The 17,783-nt window shown below is 48.2% G+C and overlaps 1 protein-coding gene across 1 annotated transcript in view; it reads left to right on the plus strand.

The window, feature by feature from the left end:
- Positions 1 to 17,783, plus strand: part of LOC123327546 (deleted in malignant brain tumors 1 protein-like) — a 109,011-nt gene that overhangs the window by 32,858 nt on the left and 58,370 nt on the right. The window contains 8 exon segments of the mRNA XM_045164112.1: positions 1,214 to 1,535; positions 3,272 to 3,276; positions 5,354 to 5,668; positions 7,361 to 7,399; positions 13,098 to 13,196; positions 13,709 to 13,894; positions 14,016 to 14,107; positions 16,576 to 16,989. Of these exon segments, the coding sequence (XP_045020047.1) occupies positions 1,214 to 1,535; positions 3,272 to 3,276; positions 5,354 to 5,668; positions 7,361 to 7,399; positions 13,098 to 13,196; positions 13,709 to 13,894; positions 14,016 to 14,107; positions 16,576 to 16,989 (1,472 nt within the window).

A 17,783-nucleotide genomic window follows, 5' to 3' on the forward strand; every position in this document is an offset into this window, starting at 1 on the left:
AGGACTAAGTACTCATGCCGAGACTATTTGAGAAAATTATATGGAAATGTTAAGTATATTATTAAGCTGTCTACAAAGAGAATTTATTATAATAAAGGATATGATAGATAAAATGTTAATTATTAATTCGGATTTTCCATTTTTCTCATCACTGTTTCATTTGGGTAAAATCGATCTCCTCAACTGGGCCTTCGCATGAGCTGATAAACCCTCCATACAACCATTCTTGGCATATTTCCCCAAATATGGTCTAGTACAATCTTTTCTTGCCTGGAGAATTTCATGACAGAGAAGCCTGGCGGGCTACAGTCCATGGGGCTGCAAAGACTTGGACACGACTGAGCAACTCACACTTTCACTTTTTTCAGTCTTTTTGACATTGCCACATAGCCGGGAGGATGTTGTTTCCATCTTATAGTTGAATTATAAGAAAAAGTGGAGTCAGGGCCAAGCTTTGGAGCAGAGAAATGACGTCATTGTTCTGGGAGCTCAGTTGTGCCCCTGCAGTGGGAGCCCTAAACTACAAGCCTGAAACAAGGCTAGGAATCTATTTGGAAAAACAAGCATCCTTTTTTATAATTAGTCGGACAACTGCTTAAAAAGAAGTAGCTTTTCACTATTGATGGGAGCTGCCCCTCTGCCTCTACTTGCTGAGCTGACATTTCTACAAGTACATCTCCTGTGTGATACCTTGATAGCATCACCAGGTAATCAAGGAGTGTGAGTTACTCAGTCCTGTCTGATTCTTTGTGACCCCGTGAACTATATACCCTTCCAGGCTCTTCTGTCCATGGAATTCTCCAGGCAAGAATACTGCAGTGGGTAGCCATTCCCTTCTCCAGGGGATCTTCCCAACCCAGGGATTGAACCCACGTCTTCTGCATTGCATGTGGATTCTTAACTGTCTGAGCCACCAGGGAAGCTCAGTAATCAATAAACAAGTCCTTTAAAAGTGACTTGGGACTATCCACTCCCTGCTCTGTTGGGCTGATTCATAGAAGACAAGTCCTCCCAATGAAAGCAAATAGAAAAGCCAAATAAAGTAAAGAAAGCTGCAAAACCTATTCTTTTACTCTTGGTGATAAGGATTATGTGACCCAGAAACACCATTTCTGAATAGTTTATTAGTGCCTACCCACGTACCCCAGTAGAGGAAACCTCCCTGACCTCAGAGAGCTGCGTCTCAATGCCTCTCCTCCTTGTTCCTCCCCAGGGGCCTGGGTGGCTGTGAAGCTGGTGGGCAGTCCGGGGAGATGCTCAGGCCGCGTGGAAGTTCTGGTCCAGGACACATGGGGGACCGTGTGTGATGACCTCTGGGACCTGGCCGAGGCCGCCGTCGTGTGCCGCCAGCTGGAGTGTGGCCAGGCTGTGGCAGCCCCCACGGGGGCCCACTTTGGGGCAGGTTCTGGGAAGATCGTGCTGGACAACATGCAGTGTGTGGGCAGCGAGAGCCACCTGGGGCAGTGCGCGCATGGGGGTGAGGCCGGGCACAACTGCGGGCACCTGGAGGACGCCAGCGTCATCTGCGCAGGTGAGTGGCTGCTGTCAGTACCTGCCTGGAGGGCTGCTCCTGTGGCCTCCCTACTCACCCCTACACACACACACATACCCCAGTGATACACACACACACCCCACAGCCCAGCCTCAGAATGTCAGTGGACCAGGCAGGCAGCCTGGCTCCTTCCCAGGTTGTTCAACCCAACCACCCCCTTAGCTGCAGCGATTGCTGAATATGACTTATAGCCTGGATCTCAGCTCAGAAGTGGCTGGTTATGTTTGAAAATTCTAAGCTGAACTTCAGTTCAGTTCAGTCGCTCAGTCATGTCCGATTCTTTGCGACCCCATGACCTTGAATTTAGCCAAATCAGAGTGTTCGGCATAAAAATCCAAATTCTTACATTTTGTGGCGAAAATAAAAGTAGAAGTGCATCAGGTTCAAAGCAGAACATTTTCTTGTTGCATTAACTGACTGGACAGTCAGCTTTCTGGACAGGGCAGAAAGCCCTGCCCCTCTGGACACTGAACAGCCTTCCTGTACACACGATTCCCACCACTCAGGTCCCTTGTTTATCTTACCCCTGTGGGTCCTCACTAACGTTTGTGCGTGTGACCTCCGGGTGATGGACCAAGTTGTCAGCTGGTATGCCAGGCCTTCCACATCTGGGCCTGGTGACCTCCCCAGAACGATGTGTCCCTCTGGCTGACTCTCTGCCCCCCAGTCTTTCCCGATTCTGCCCCACTGGTGACTTGAATAACGTCCCGACGAATGACGAGCTCTCAGGCTGCACCTGCCCACGTGGAGCCACCCTTGTCAAGTCCTGAGGCCCCCAGGGAGCAGTGGTCCCCAAAGATGTCCCAGAACAGCCCAGGTTTGCTGCCTGGTCCTGTGTCCCAAATCCCCAGGAAATGCCAGGCTCCTCACGGGCAGAGTCTCTGCCTGTCTGCCGCCCACCCCCTCTGCTTGTAGGATGTTCACAGTAGACGTTCTCCCATTAAGACGTGGTAACATGCATAGTCTGTCTCCATGTTGCAGGTGCTGATTCCACAGCTGCTCTGCCTACAGGTAGGGCCCGTGTTATGTATTCTGCTAGACTCTGCATGATGTGAGAAGGTCATGAGGCTTAGAGTCAGATCCTGGTTTGATTTGCAGCTTCTTTCTTTCACTCATCTGTTCATTCAACCATGTGCCAGACTCTGTGCCAGTGAAGCACAGGGGCCATGCAGTGGTCAAAGCCCTGGACCCTTCTTTCATGGGGTTTACTCCCTAATGGGAGAGACAGCATGGCATATGACCCCCTCAGTTAGACGACCACAGCCAAGACATGTCATCTCTCCTTCCTAGTTCATTTCCATTCCTCTTCATTAAAGTGGGAATAATATGGAGAATACAGAGTAAGCTCATGGACTGCGTGTGCTCAGTTTCTCAGTCATCTCTGACTCTTTTGTGACCCCAGGGACTGTAGCCCACCAGGCTCCTCTGTCCATGGGATTTCCCAGACAAGAATACTGGAAGGGGTTGCCATTTCCTATTCCAGTGGACCTTCCCAACCCAGAGATCAAACCTGTGTCTCCTGCATTGACAGATGGATTATTTATCACCGAGCCTCCAGGGAAGCCCCTGCTGCTGCTGCTGCTAAGTCACTTCAGTCGTGTCCGACTCTGTGTGACCCCATAGACGGTAGCCCACCAGGCTCCCTCGTCCCTGGGATTCTCCAGGCAAGAACACTGGAGTGGGTTGCCATTTCCTTCTCCAATGCATGAAAGTGAAAAGTGAAAGTGAAGTCACTCAGTCGTGTCCAACTCTTAGCGACCCCATGGACTGCAGCCCACCAGGCTCCTCTGTCCATGGGATTTTCCAGGCAAGAGTAGGGAAGCCCCGGGTCATGTATTAGATGATTCCTGGCACCTGGAAGGTACTCACACAGCCATGGTTCCTTCTTCTGGTCCTGTGCCCACCTAAAGGAGGGCATGTGGGGATCAGAAGGCCCTGAGCTGTTGGAATCTGATCCCAACTGGTTTCTCTTCAGCTGAATAACATGGGCTTCCATGGTGGCTCAGATAGTAAAGAATTTGCCTGCAGTGCGGGAGACCCAGGTTCAGTCCCTGGGTCAGGAAGATCCCCTGGAGGAAGAAATGGCAACCCACTCCAGTATCCTTGCCTGGAAAATCCCATGGACTGAGGAGCCTGGCAGGCTACAGTCCATGGGGTCGCAAAGAGTCAGACACGACTGAGCGACATAACTAACTTTGCAGTCTCCATGTCATTAGAACAGGCACGTTGGATGCCATGCTCCTTAAAATTCTATGCTTTTGATGTTCTGCGACTAACAAGGAGGGCAGAAGTAGCCACATAGGTTAGCTGAATTAAGTGTACACCAGTGGGAAAGCAAAAGATGGTTGTCAAAAAACAGAGCTGTAAGTCTTACAATAGAAATTGAGAGACACCTTAACCTCTAACATTTTGTTATGAAAAATTTCAGATATACAGAAAAGTTTGAGGAATATAACGGTTAACTCCTACCTGGATTCTATGATAAATTGATCAATCCATCTATCATTCATCAACTTACCTTTTATTAAGGTTTTATCTATGTGCTGAAGGTTCACCCCTGTTAAGGTCCAGTTTGATGAACTTTGGAGATTGTACACGGTTGTGTAATCACCACTGCGGTCAGGATGCACAACTGTTCCGTCAGCTCCAGAGGTTCCCTAGAGCATTTCAGACCTGCTACCTCCTGCCTGCCCCCTCCCCCAAGGATTTGCTGAGTGACTCTCCTTGCTTTGTTTGGGTGAAGTCATTACGCCCCTGGGGCGAGGGTAACCAAGAAAGAGGTGATGGCCCCCTGACAGCCTGCATGCAGCAGGCCACTCGGGGCTAACTGTCTCTGCTTTTGCAAAGTGGCCATGTGGCCCATGTCAGCTTGTCAACAGGCAGTAACGCCATGTTTCATCTGAAATGGGGATCTCGGGGACCGGAGGCCACTGGCCTTAGCAGCGTCATCATTATTCCTGCTGAATCCTGATGGGAGGCAGCTGCCCCTTGGAGTAGCTGTTTACCTTCTCGCGATGTTCTGACTTTTCCCTCACGTCACTCCTTCCTTTTCCCTCCATCAACAGCCTATGAGAACCTACTTCCCATGTCACCGGCAACATCGGTGGCCCAAAACCCACCTGCTTCGGCGCCTCCAGGTAAGGCCGTTCCTTCTTGTCTTGTGTCTTTGGATGGGACAGAGGTGACACGGTCACATGCCTTTCATCGCCCAGCAGGCCCCCAGGCTTATTCATACAACTGTCTCTGGGCTCCCCTGGAGCCTGTCATGAGGCCTTATAGCTCCAAACCATTACCTCTGCCACAGGCTATTGACCCAGGCAAATCTCAGGCCACAAGCCCTGGGGGTCGAGGACTAGGAAAATAGACTCAGCCTCCTGGGAGGAGTGGGAGGGTCACACTGCAGAGAGTGCAGAGAGCGAGGCTAGAAGGTGAGCAGTCTTAACCCAGATGTGATTAGCTTGGCATCAGTTCTCAGATTGGTTGGCATCAAAGTGAAATTTTGAGCTTCATCAACATTCTGGTTTCAATTGGTCTGAAGTCTATATGGTTGCAGTCAGCAGTTTTCATCTGGGCAGAGTCCACTTCCTGCAAATACCACTTAGGATTCTGTGTCAGGCCTTTAAAGATGGATGCCATCAGACGACTTAGAGCTGCACATTGGCATGGGACCCTCGTGCCAGCATGAAGGGTGTGGGTACAAAGCCACGGAAAGAAAGGAGAGCCAGGGTGGCAGAGGGCAGTCGGTCCTCAACAGGCAGAGGGAGTGGCCAGCACCCTGAGACCCCTTTCCTCCCCCAGGAGGCTGGGCCCCTGTGCGGCTGGCGGGCGGCCATGGGAGCTGCGCTGGCCGCGTGGAGGTTTTCTACGAGGGAGCCTGGGGGACAGTGTGTGACAACCTCTGGGACCTGCCGGAAGCAAACGTTGTCTGCCGGCAGCTGGGCTGCGGTTGGGCCATGGAGGCCCCAGGCGAGGCCCACTTTGGGGAAGGTTCCGGGAAGATCCTCCTGGACAACATGCAGTGCAGGGGGCATGAAGAGCACTTGGACGACTGCTCCCACGCTGGCTGGTTTGCCCACAACTGCGGGCACGGGGAGGATGCTGGCGTGGTTTGTTCAGGTAACCCTGCTCCCTTCCCAGGCAGAGCCCAGCTGGGCCCTTTCGAGAAAGTCCTTTCCTAGGGACAGTGTAAAAAAATCACAGTTGAGAGTAAAGCAGGACAGGAACTTCCCTGGCAGTGCAGTGGTTAAAAATGCTCCTTCCAGTGTGGGGAACTTGGGTTCGATCCTAGGTTGGGGAACTAAGATCCCACAGGCTGCAGAGCAACTAAGCCTGAGCACTGCGATTAGAGAGCCTGCAACAAAGAACCAGTGCAGCCAAAATTTTGAGAAAAGAAAAGAAAGCAGGATGTTTTTCACTGACAGCAGATGTTTTTATCTCTCCCACTTACAGATGCTGAATACTCAGTGGCCTTGCTACCAGGTGGGGAAGGCGGAATTCACATGTGCAGTTTCTTAAAACCTGGTGGGGGAGAATTCTGCAGGAAATTGAATGGGTTCTGTACTCCAAGCCCATAGAGTGGCTCAGAGATGTGGAGTCGCTGACTGTCCACTGGGAGAGAGGAAGAGCCCTTAGAAGTCATTTGGTCCCACCTCACCTTCTACCTCTTCAATTCACTGTGCATTTCACGCTCAGGAAGCAGATTCAAAATTTCTTAAACTTCTGCACAGTGCTTTGGGATTGTGAGGGGCTGGCAGTGAGATGTGGGTGGGGACTGGTTGAGATGGGAGAGGCAGTTATGGACACTTTCTGCCCATGGGCAGCAGAAGGCTGATGGGCCAGACCTGGCCCAAGTCAAGGCTCAGTTTAATTCCTACCCTCTCCTTGGCTCTCTCTCTGATCCTGGGCATTCTGGCCCCACATTGCTTCCTTGTTGTTGGTTTTCCCACATGCTGTCAGCGTCAGTACCTGGAGTTTTCCACACTTGTGCCCCCCTTCCTTTATCAAACCCCTGGTCCCTTAATGCCTTGCCCTTGGCCAGCTCCTGCCAAAGGGTGAGCCATGACCAGAGCTGAGTGGACAAGGTCTGATAAAGCTGCAGTCACATCCCTTCCTGGACTGTCAGCCTCAGGAGGTGGGAATGGATTGGTCCTCAGCGAAAGTCTCCAATAGGAAGTTCTAGGTCAGGTGCTGCTGGCTGGAGAGATGTTGGGGACAGCAAGGAGCCACAGTGACCTTAGGTCCTGACCCACCATCTCTGAGCAGCACAGGTCAAAGGAAGCAGTCAGTCAGTGCCTCTTCCTGTACTTGCATTGCAGCCTCCTAACTCCCCACACTGGGGTCACAGAAATTGGCTACAGGAGCCAGAATGTCCCATCTTTAGTTTTCTTAAATTCCCAAATTTTAAAATATCTCATTTACATTCTCTGATTCTCTGTATCCTTCTCTGTCCTTTCTTTTTCATCTTCCTTTTTTTGTTTTGTTTTGTTCCTCTCCTCTTGCTGGTGTCTTGGGCTTTCAGAAGCTCCATTAAACTTTTCTTAGTACCTCTTGGAGATAAAGAGCTAGGATAACATGACAAGAGAATGTGTGCGTCCAAGTCCGAAAGATCTGGATCAGTGCGTCTTCCCTCCTGCACGTGACCACCGCCTGCGTGCTCTGCTTCACCCCCAGAGACTGGCTCAGGAGCTCTGGGAGGGGCCCTGATGATGTGTCTCTTCCCGGCTCCTTGGAGCCTCCTTGTGGGCTGTGTCACCCTCGGTGCCAGCCGACGACCCCATTGTGTCTGATGACGTCCTTTGTGTTTGACAGGTCCCCCTTTGGAAGTCATGGTGGAGACAGAGGCTGCAGGTGAGACCAGGTTGTCCTTGGCTGCCCTTGGCTGCCCTGATCATTGTCATCTAGCTCAGGCCCTAAAGTGATTTTTCAAGGAAATTGAGCAAACTACTACTGCCCTGTCTAAGTCACCCCTCTGAGCCTGCATTCTGAGAGATTTGTCCAGTAATGAAGGTCAATGAATTTATGGTTCCCGTTCCATTTCTATTAGTCCAAGAAGGTAATCCAAATGATCAAGTGTGGTCAGCCTTCCTGGTCTCCCAGCATGGACACCACATGTGCAGGACAGACATGGGGCCATCAGCACATCCACATTGCCAGGGCACTACCCCAGGGCGTCATTTCAGAGGGCTTTCACCACAGTGGGCACCTGCTCTGCCCTCTCTCCTTCTCTGACTCTCTGTGTCCTTCTCTGTCCTTTCTTTTTCATCTTCCTTTTTTGGTTTCTCTGCTTTGGCCAGTACCCTGGGCTTTCAGAAGCTCAGGATAAGCTTTTCTTAGCACCACCTGGAGCTGAAGGGCTAGAATAACGTAACGCCGGAGGGCCTGGCTGGTCCCTGTAGGGAGGAGCCAGCTGAGCGTAGGTCCGCTTCCTACCAGGCAACCTGATGGAGAGCGCCGCCGCCGCAGCTCTCACCTCTCATTTTCAACTAAACATTGGACAGATGGATAGACAGACAGACAAGCAGGTGGAGAATCAAATGGACAGGTGGATGGACAGATGGACACAGAACAAATCAGAGGTGGAGAGGGTGGATGACTCAGGGCAACTTCTTTCCACTTAGTGGAGTTTCAGCGGACTAATTTCAATAAATGACGAGTGCTAGTGGGTAGAACACTGCCATCTTCATATATAGAAGCTCCACGTGAGCTTGGCCTTAATTGTGAAAATAGTAGTTTATTCATCATTACTGACGACATGGCAAACATCAAAGCCATAGGATACAGGACGCAGTGTGACCGAAACTGGAGTCTGGCTGCTCACTGCTCAGAAGCCAAGAAAGACAAAGTTGGTGGAAAGGAAAGTTTGCCTTATCTTGGATGCCAGCAGTCGGGGGCTCGGGGAATGGCACCTGTCCTAGGGCTGACTCCCCTTTCCCCGACATTCAGGGGCAAGAGCTTTTATAGGCTGAGGGAGGGGGCTACATGCAGAAACAACACAGTCAGCTCTGACCAGTGTCATCTTGATATGGTTACAGACTAATTCAGTTCAGTTCAGTTCAGCCAGTCAGTCGTGTCCAACTCTTTGTGACCCCATAGACTGCAGCACTCCAGGCCTCCCTGTCCATCGCCAACTCCTGGAGTTTACTCAATTCATGTCCATTGAATCGGTGATGCCATCCAACCATCTCATCCTCTGTTGTCCCCTTCTCCTTGCACTTTCAATCTTTCCCAGAATCAGGGTCTTTTCCAATGAGTCAGTTCTTCTCATCAGGTAGCCAAAGTGTTGGAGTTTCAGCTTCAATATCAGTCCTTCCAATGAACACCCAGGACTGATCTCCTTTAGGATGGACTGGTTGGATCTCCTTGCCGTTCAAGGGACTCTCAAGAGTCTTCTCCAACACCACAGTTTAAAAGCATCAATTCTTTGGCTCTCAGCTTTCTTTAAAGTCCATCTCTCACATCCATACATGACCACTGGAAAAACCATAGCCTTGACTAGACGGACTGGACAAATTAATTAGGTACAGTTAATTTCCAGTTCCAGGGTCAGTTTGTTTCCATTTCCTCTGAGGCCAATTCTCAGAATTGCGGCAGCTTCTGTCATGGGTACACTCTGCCCATCATATAGTTAACCTCTCCACCTGGTGGGGGTTTCAGTATCTACAAGACAGCTCACAGGATAGGGCTCAGAATATTATTTACAGCCCTTGAGGAGGAACTAAAGGTCTCTGACTTTGCTTACTGACTGCATTGTTATTATTTGGTCTCCTTAGACTGGTTTTCCTTTGTTTCTGCATGTTCTCCCCTCTCTGATTAAACTTAGTCTTTAGCTAAAGCTTTTCTGCGGACAAAAGGCAGGTGGAGGACATGGAGGATGGGCAGGCAAGGACCATAGAGTCCTGCTCCATTTTACCAGCACTGGGGAGTAACCAAGGGAAAGGTTCAGGCTGATTCTGGATAACTGCCCTACCCAGAAAGCGCATGTCAGAGGCAAAATTCTCTTGAGATCAAGAGATACTGCAAACTTCAGACTTAATGTCATGTCCTAATTCCTAAGTTTACAAGAATTTTTTGACTAGGTTATACCTCTGCTACATCCTACGATGTACCCAACAAAGCAATGACCCATGAAACCTTTCGAGAGGGAAAAAAAAATGAAAGAAAAAAGAATGTCAACTATAGTGAACTGAACAATGAAAAAAACTGAAATTCTGAAATATCTCTCTGCTTTTAGGAAAATCTCAGTGTGGCAGAATCATTACTAACTCATCTGGAGCGATCAGGAATCCCCCTAGGAATAAAATGCATGACAACATAACGTGTGTGTGGGAAATCAGAGCCAATGCATCTGACCACATACGACTGGCGTTTCCATACCTTAAGTAAGTCAGAAGGACTTTCTTTAAGTGCACCGTGTGGTGTAAGATTCCAGGCATTTATTTCTTTGGTTGATTCCTGTAATTATTATTTTTTTTTCCCAAGGCCAAATTTGCCAGTTATTCCAGGTGTTTGTTGAATTCCTACTTTTGCATTCCAGTCCCCTATAATGAAAAGGACATCTTTTGTGGTGTTAGTTCTAGCAGTACTTTTTTTTTTTTTTTTGGTTTGAGAAATCTTTTAGATATTTAAATTTTATTTTATTTTTAAACTTTACAATATTGTATTAGTTTTGCCAAATATCGAAATGAATCCGCCACAGGTATATCTGTGTTCCCCATCCTGAACCCTCCTCCCTCCTCCCTCCCCATACCCTCCCTCTGGGTCATCCCAGTGCACCAGCCCCAAGCATCCAGTATCGTGCATCGAACATGGACTGGCAACTCATTTCATACATGATATTATACATGTTTCAACGCCATTCTCCCAATTCTCCCCACCCTCTCCCTCTCCCACAGAGTCCATAAGACTGATCTATACATCAGTGTCTCTTTTGCTGTCTCATACACAGGGTTATTGTTACCGTCTTTCTAAATTCCATATATATGCGTTAGTATACTGTATTGGTGTTTTTCTTTCTGGCTTACTTCACCCTGTAATTAAAAGAGTCTTTTCTTTTTAAGTTTCTATTTTGAGCTAACTGTTGGAGAAGACTCTTGAGAGTCCCTTGGACTGCAAGGAGATCCAAGCAGTCCATCCTAAAGGAGACCACTCCTGGGTATTCATCGGAAGGACTGATGCTGAGGCTGAAACTCCAATACTTTGGCCACCTGATGCAAAGAGTTGACTCATTGGAAAAGACCCTGATGCTGGGAGGGATTGAGGGCAGGAGGAGAAGGGGACAACAGAGGATGAGATGGCTGGATGGCATCACCGACTCAATGCACATGAGTTTGAGTGAACTCTGGGAGTTGGTGATGGACAGGGAGGCCTGGCATGCTGTGATTCATGGGGTCGCAAAAAGTCAGACACGACTGAGTGACTGAACTGAACAGACACATAAAAAGCTACAAAAATAACACAGGGTCCCATGTCCCCTTCACTCTTCTTTCTCCATTGGTGACATCTTATATAACTATAGAATAGTATCAAAAACACAAGTCTGATATTAGTATAATGCTGTTAGCTGGAATATAGACTTACTCGGTTTTCACCATTTTTCACTTGCACTTATGTGTGTGTGTAGTTCTGTGCAATTTTATCCCATGTATATGTCCATGTCTAGGTCCTCTGCGTTTCCCCAGTGGCTCAGCAGTAAAGAATCTGCTGGCAGTGCAGGAACCGCAGGAGACATGGGTTCGATCCCCGAGTCGGGAAGATCCCCTGGAGGACGGTATGGCAGTCCTCCACTGCAGTATTTTTGCCTGGAGAATCCCATAGACAGAGGAGCCTGGAGGGCTACATTCCATAGGGTCGCGAAGTGTCAGCCACAACTAAAGTGACCTAGCCCACACGCACGCATGCACAGGTCCATGAAACCACCACTGCAATCTAGAACAGCCATCCCCAACCTTTTGGGCATGAGGGACCAGCTTCGTAGAAGACAATTTTTCCACAGATGGCGTCAGATGGTTTCAGGATGATTCACATGAATTTTATTTATTGTGTACTTTGTTTTTATTATTGTATAACTCCACGTCAGATCACTAAGCATTTTAGGTCTCGGAGATCGGGGACCTTTGATCTAGAAGCAGAGAGTGTGTTTCCCAACCACAAAGGGGTGACTACTTTGTCCTGCATGTTTACAGCCACCCCAGCCTCTGTCCCTAGCAGCCACTAAACTATTCTCCAGTTTTATGCAGTTTTGTCATTTTGAGACCCTTCAATCTATGGAGTCATACAGTATTCTTTTAAGATTCACTTTTCTCACTCTGCTTAAGGCCTTTGAGCTCCATCCAGGCTGTTGCCTGTATCAAGAGTTTGTTTCTTGTCATGGCTGAGAAGGGTTCTGTTGTGTGGAAACCAGAGTTTGTCTAACCATTTCTTCCAGTGAAGGACGTTCGGGCTGTTCCCAGCCCCTCTATTGTATGTAAAGCTTCTATGAGCATTCATACATAGGTTTTGGCATGAACTTAAGTTTTCATTTCTCTGGGACTGATGATTGAGAATCAATTGGTAGGTTGTGTAGTACGTACATTAAAGAACACGTCAAACTATTTTCCAGAGTGACTGCCATTTTGCATTCCTTCCAACAACATATGACAAATATAATTTCTCCATATCCTAGCCAGCATTTGCTGTGATTTTTTTGTATTTTTGTTGTTTTTGTTCAATTATGTCTGTCTCTTTGCAACCCCACGGACTGCAGGCTTCCCTGTCCATCACCAACTCCTGGAGCTTGCTCAAACTCATGTCCACTCAGTTGGTGAGGCCATCCAGCCATCTCATCCTCTGTCATCCCCTTCTTCTCCTGCCTTCAGTCTTTCCCAGCATCAGGGTCTTTTCTAATGAGTTGGCTCTTTGCATCAGATGATATCCATTAATTTTTGTATTGGAAAAATTTTTTAGCAAAAACCATTTTTAGCAAGCAGGTCTTGTATATGTGTTGTTAAATGTATATGTTGGTGTTTCTTTTTTCTTTTTGGAGTGATTGTAGATAATACTGTTTTATAATTTTGGTTTCCACATGTTTGTTAGAAATATGATTGATTTTTGTGCCCATGAATTTGTAGTTAAAATGAAATTCACCTTGTATACTTTGTATAGGGGTGTGTGTGTGTGTGTGTGTGTGTGTGATAGGGTGTGAGAGAGAGAGCTTGATAGTATGTGTGTATGTATTTCACCTTGCTGGTTGAAGATACAGATTCCATGGAACCCTCAGACCTAATAAAACAGGAAAATTTAAGTTTTAATATTGTAAACTGTCAAGGTTGATATCATTCATAGGTGAATGTTTTATGGAAACTAACCTTCAGAAAAAAATTATTTATTGCTCTTGACTTTTGCTTCATCAAACTATGACTTGGAACAGACATCTCATCAGGCTGAGATGTGAAAATGGTTTTCTGATTTCCACGTTCTGTACAAAACTTCACAATAAGGAACAACAAAATCAGATGACTTCCACAAAGCGGGCTGAGCCGATCTGGCAGTGCGCCTCCCTCTTGGGCAGGTCGGCTGCTGAAAGCCTGGACGCAGGTTGTTTGGACCCTGGAGCCACATCCTAGGGGCTGCCCATTGGCTGGCCCTGCCCTTGCGCCCAGGTTTCAAGGTACCTGTGGCCTCAGGGTGCTCAAGGCCTCATCAGGGTTACACCTACGATTCCAGGCTTCTCTCCCCTCTTCTAGTTAAAATCCCATTCCCAAAGGTAATGGCTCTCAGAAAAAAAAATGGGGTAAAAGGAATCGACTATGTTTGGGCCCACCCTGGTGGCTTAGGCAGTAAAGAATCTGCCTGCAGTGCAGAAGACCTGGGTTCGATCCCTGGGTCGGGAAGATGCCCTGGAAAAGGAAATGGCCACCCACCTTAGTATTCTTGCCTGGAGAATTCTGTGGACAGAGAAGCCTGGAAGGCTACAGTCCATGGGGTGGCAAAGAGTCGGACATGACTGAGGGACTTCACACACACACACACACACACACACACACTATGTTCGAAAGATGACAGCCTTTTGATCTTGCCCCAGCCTCTTGATAGCAGCAGAATAGTCTGCCTCACAGCAGACCTCTGAGATCTGCTGAGGGGGAGACTGAAGCTCCCATGGTGCTTGCTTCCCCAGCCTAGACTGCACCAATGAGTATTTTGAAATCCTGGACGGCCCTCCATCCTCAGCAAAGTCCCTGGGGAAGACCTGCTCTGGAACCTATCTCACCTACTCGTCATCCTCCAGCTCACTGACGCTCGTGTACCACCGAAGCTACAACAACATAGGGAAAAACTTCACCGCGTATTATTACTCTGAAGCCAAAGGTAAGAAAGGGAAAAAAAAAAAAAAAAGAAAGGGTGGCTAAAGGAAAACGATCTGGAGCTGGGCTGACTGCTCGGGGACTCTGGGATTTCGGGCGAGAGACTCAGCCTCTCCATGCCTCAGTCCTGTCCCTGTGTAATGGGGAGAAGAGAGCCTTACTTCTTCGGTTTGCTGTGAGCGTTCCCCGAAAAGATGCAAGTAGAGCCCTCTGCACGGTGATGCACGTGATAAATGCTCAGTAATTGGCAGCCTCATCACGGGCTGTTCTTTCTCATGTAACCATCTGACGTCAGGCAGCCCACTAGGAAGACACTGCTGAAGTTACTGTGAGTACTGGGTGGGTGTCTAGAGAAGAAGGTGCGATCCCAGCCTAAGGGAGTCTCATGTACAACCTAGAAGGAATCCAAGACAAACACATGGCATAATTCAAGGACAAGTAAAGCACAGTGGCGCTAGTAGTAAAGAACCCACCTGCCAATGCAGAAGATGTACAAGATGTGAGTTTAATCCCGGCGTCGGGAAGATCCCCTGGAGAAGGGCACGGCAACTCATTTCAGTATTCTTGCCTGGAGAATCCCATGGACAGAGGAGTTGTCCCGAGGACATGCAGCGATGGGTCCTGTACTGTTTACCACAAAGAGGAAAGAGTCTGAACTGGTGAAGAGTTCTAGCATCCTCTGTGTCCAGGAAGCTGCTCATAAATCTCTGCAATCTTAGCAAGTGCCAGGGGAACTCACTGAGCGAGCTCGGGGAACATGCTGTTAAACACAAAGGAGACACTCTGGGGCACAAGGTGGGCCAGGGGAAGTCACTGGGATTGGCATTTAACAATTACTGATGATGATTCTCTTGTATTTGCAGACGCTGTTTCACAGACCCCACATCTCATCAGTGAGTCAACTGACATTACTTAATCTTCATTCCTTGTTCATGGTTATTCGCTTGTCCCCGCTTCTGGTGTTTTTACTGTCATGGTCTGACCTCTCTTATGTATGTTCCCTAATTTCCTTTGTAAATCCACCTTATTTGAGAGAGGCTGTCCACACAAATTACACAAGTATGAAGACAGTAGTAGAACTAAGTTACACACATTAACCACTGGGTACTGTATATTGATAAATTAGCCATTTGATTTCCTTAATTCCTGGTTTTTATCAAAGACAATGAAAGGCATCTAATCAGACACTCCACATGCAGGGAAAGTTAATAACAAAAACCTAAAGCAGAAGCTTGCAGAAGAAAGAGCTGTTTTCCCCAGAAGAGCACTGATGGTGAGTGTATTTTAACACGAAACGGCACAATGTAAACGCCAAGTTTCCATGGCTGGCCAGAGGAGGAATATTACTCTCGTTGGATCTCACAGCCCTGGCCAACATCGAGACTCACCTGTAAGGAGAATTTGACTTCGGAGGTCACAGAGTATAAGGACGATAGGAAAAATGAATCGGCCAGAGTTTTGGCATTTAGTGGAGATCTCAGACTTGTCTGCATCCTCCCATTTTACTCAAGGGTGTCTTCTTGTATACACAGCAATCCCAACAGCAACACCCAGAATGGTAACAGCAAGACTAGGTAAGCCACGGAACACACGCACACACCCACTGTCCTTGCCTCTGGGTGACTGTGTTTATGTCTGCATCTGTAGCTGCTTCGTAGGCAGAGGCTGGACCGACTGCAAGTGGTTCGTCTACTTACAAATATTTGCCCGCTGACCCTGGGCAGACTTTTCAGGGCCATTCAGAGCTCTTGGGATCTTTTGGCTCTAGGATCCTAGAACGAGCAGAATTCATTTTTTCAGCACCTTTCGGAGTCATCAAAGTCCGAGCAACTTATAAGCACCCTCCAGTGGGTTTCTGCCTTTTCTTTTTATGGCCTGTCCTGCTCATTCTTAACCTCACACCTGTATCACTAATACACTTGTTCCAAGTGAGTAGAGTGCCAGACGCATTCCAGGGGCAGTGAGCTAAAATAGCAGAGAGAAGAAAAATAGTGAACTTCGGAATCAGGAGAAATGAGTTGAGACCAGCTACTGATCAGACATGGGATTTAGGCTAAGTCAATTTGCTTCTCTGAGCTTCCCAGTGGCTCACCAGTAAAGAATCTGCCTGCAATGCAGGAGCCATAGGAGATACAGGTTTGATCTCTGGATTGGGAGGATCCCCTGGAGAAGGAAACAGCAACCCACTCCAGTCTTCTCTTCTGGAAAATCCCATGGACAGAGAAGCCGGACAGGCTATAGTCCATGGTGTCACAAAGAGCTGGACATGACTGAAGCAATTTAGCATGCACACGTGCACTTTGGTTCTCTAGCTATCAGTGTCCTCAAAGATAAAACTGGCTTATCTTCCTGAGTTACTATGAAGTTGTAGGTGGACACACAAACACATATACACACACACAAAAGCACTTCAGAAAATCACAAATCACTGTGCAAGTTATTCTGTTTTTCTGCATTTAGCCAACACAGGTTGGCATATAGCTCTGGCCCAATAGATGTTCATTTAATGCATGTTTTAGGCTAAATATTGTTTTGACAGTTTTAACGACTTTAGTGTCACTTTAGTGACAGTTTTGTTTTTTATTTTCGTGACTAGTTGACTGACCTTTTACTGAGTTCTCCATCCCGAGCAGTCGTGTGGGGTGAGGAGCTCAGCTAGCCCCAGAGGAGTGAGCATGCGCCCAGGAGGCTATGCTCACCCGGTCTCTGTCTGCAGGGGACTGGCCGGAGCTGCGGCTGGTGGGTGGCTCAGGACGGTGCTCAGGACGCGTGGAGGTCCTGCATGAGGGGGCCTGGGGCACCGTGTGTGACGACCTGTGGGACCTGAATGAAGCTGAGGTCGTGTGCCGGCAGCTGGGGTGCGGTCAGGCCATGTCTGCCGTCGGGAAGGCCCACTTCGGCCTGGGCTCTGGAGACATCTTCCTGGACAACATGCAGTGTGCCGGGGCGGAGCGCTACCTGGGGCAGTGTGCCCACTCGGGCTGGTCGGAGCACAACTGCGGCCACCACGAGGATGCTGGGGTCATCTGCTCAGGTAGCCTCTCTTCCTCCCGCCAGTCACCACCCAAGTGCCTCAGGACCACCCTGCTAGAATTCAGAGTCAGCCAAGGACGAAGATGGGCTTCCCTGGTGGCTCTGTGCTAAAGAACCTGCCTGCCAACCATGAGATGCAGGATCAATCCCTGGGTCGGGAAGGTCTCCTGGAGAAGGAACTAGCAACCCACTCCAGTATTCCTGCCTGGGAAATTCCACGGACCTGGAGGCCACAGTCCGTGGTTGCAAGAGTTGGACAGGACTTAGAGACTAAACCACCACCACCAGGGTTGAAGACAGGATCCTCAAACATGTAGCATTTGATGTTTGCTTTATCCCTTTAGGGCTTCCCTGTGGCTCAGCTGGTAAAGAATCCACCTGCAATGCGGGAGACCTGGGTTCAATCCCTGGGTTGGGAAGATCCCCTGGAGAAGGGAACAGCTACTCACTCCAGTATTCTGGTCTGGAGAATTCCATGGACTGTATAGTCCATGGGGTCGCAAAGAGCTGGACACAACTAAACAACTTTCATTTCACTTCACTTATCCCTTCTAAGTTGGTTGAACAGATAAGATTTCAACTGATTCCCAGAATAAAATCTTAAAATTTTCTAATTTGAGAGTAAGAATTACCAAAGGAATGTGGGCCTTACTGCATACAGACATATGAAAAAAACATGATTAATTATGGGGATTTTTAAGGAGTATTTCTAAATATCTTTGTTTAAAGGGGCAGCCAATGTAGTAAATCTAAGGAAGATTGTGGAGCTGGGCAAACTTGAGTCTGGATCTTGGAGCTGGTGATGATACTCAGACAGCATTTGATCAACTCTTAAGCTCTTGGAGCCTCAGTTTCTTCAT

Source organism: Bubalus bubalis, chromosome 23 (genome assembly GCF_019923935.1).
Source record: "Bubalus bubalis isolate 160015118507 breed Murrah chromosome 23, NDDB_SH_1, whole genome shotgun sequence".
Lineage (NCBI taxonomy): Eukaryota > Metazoa > Chordata > Mammalia > Artiodactyla > Bovidae > Bubalus > Bubalus bubalis.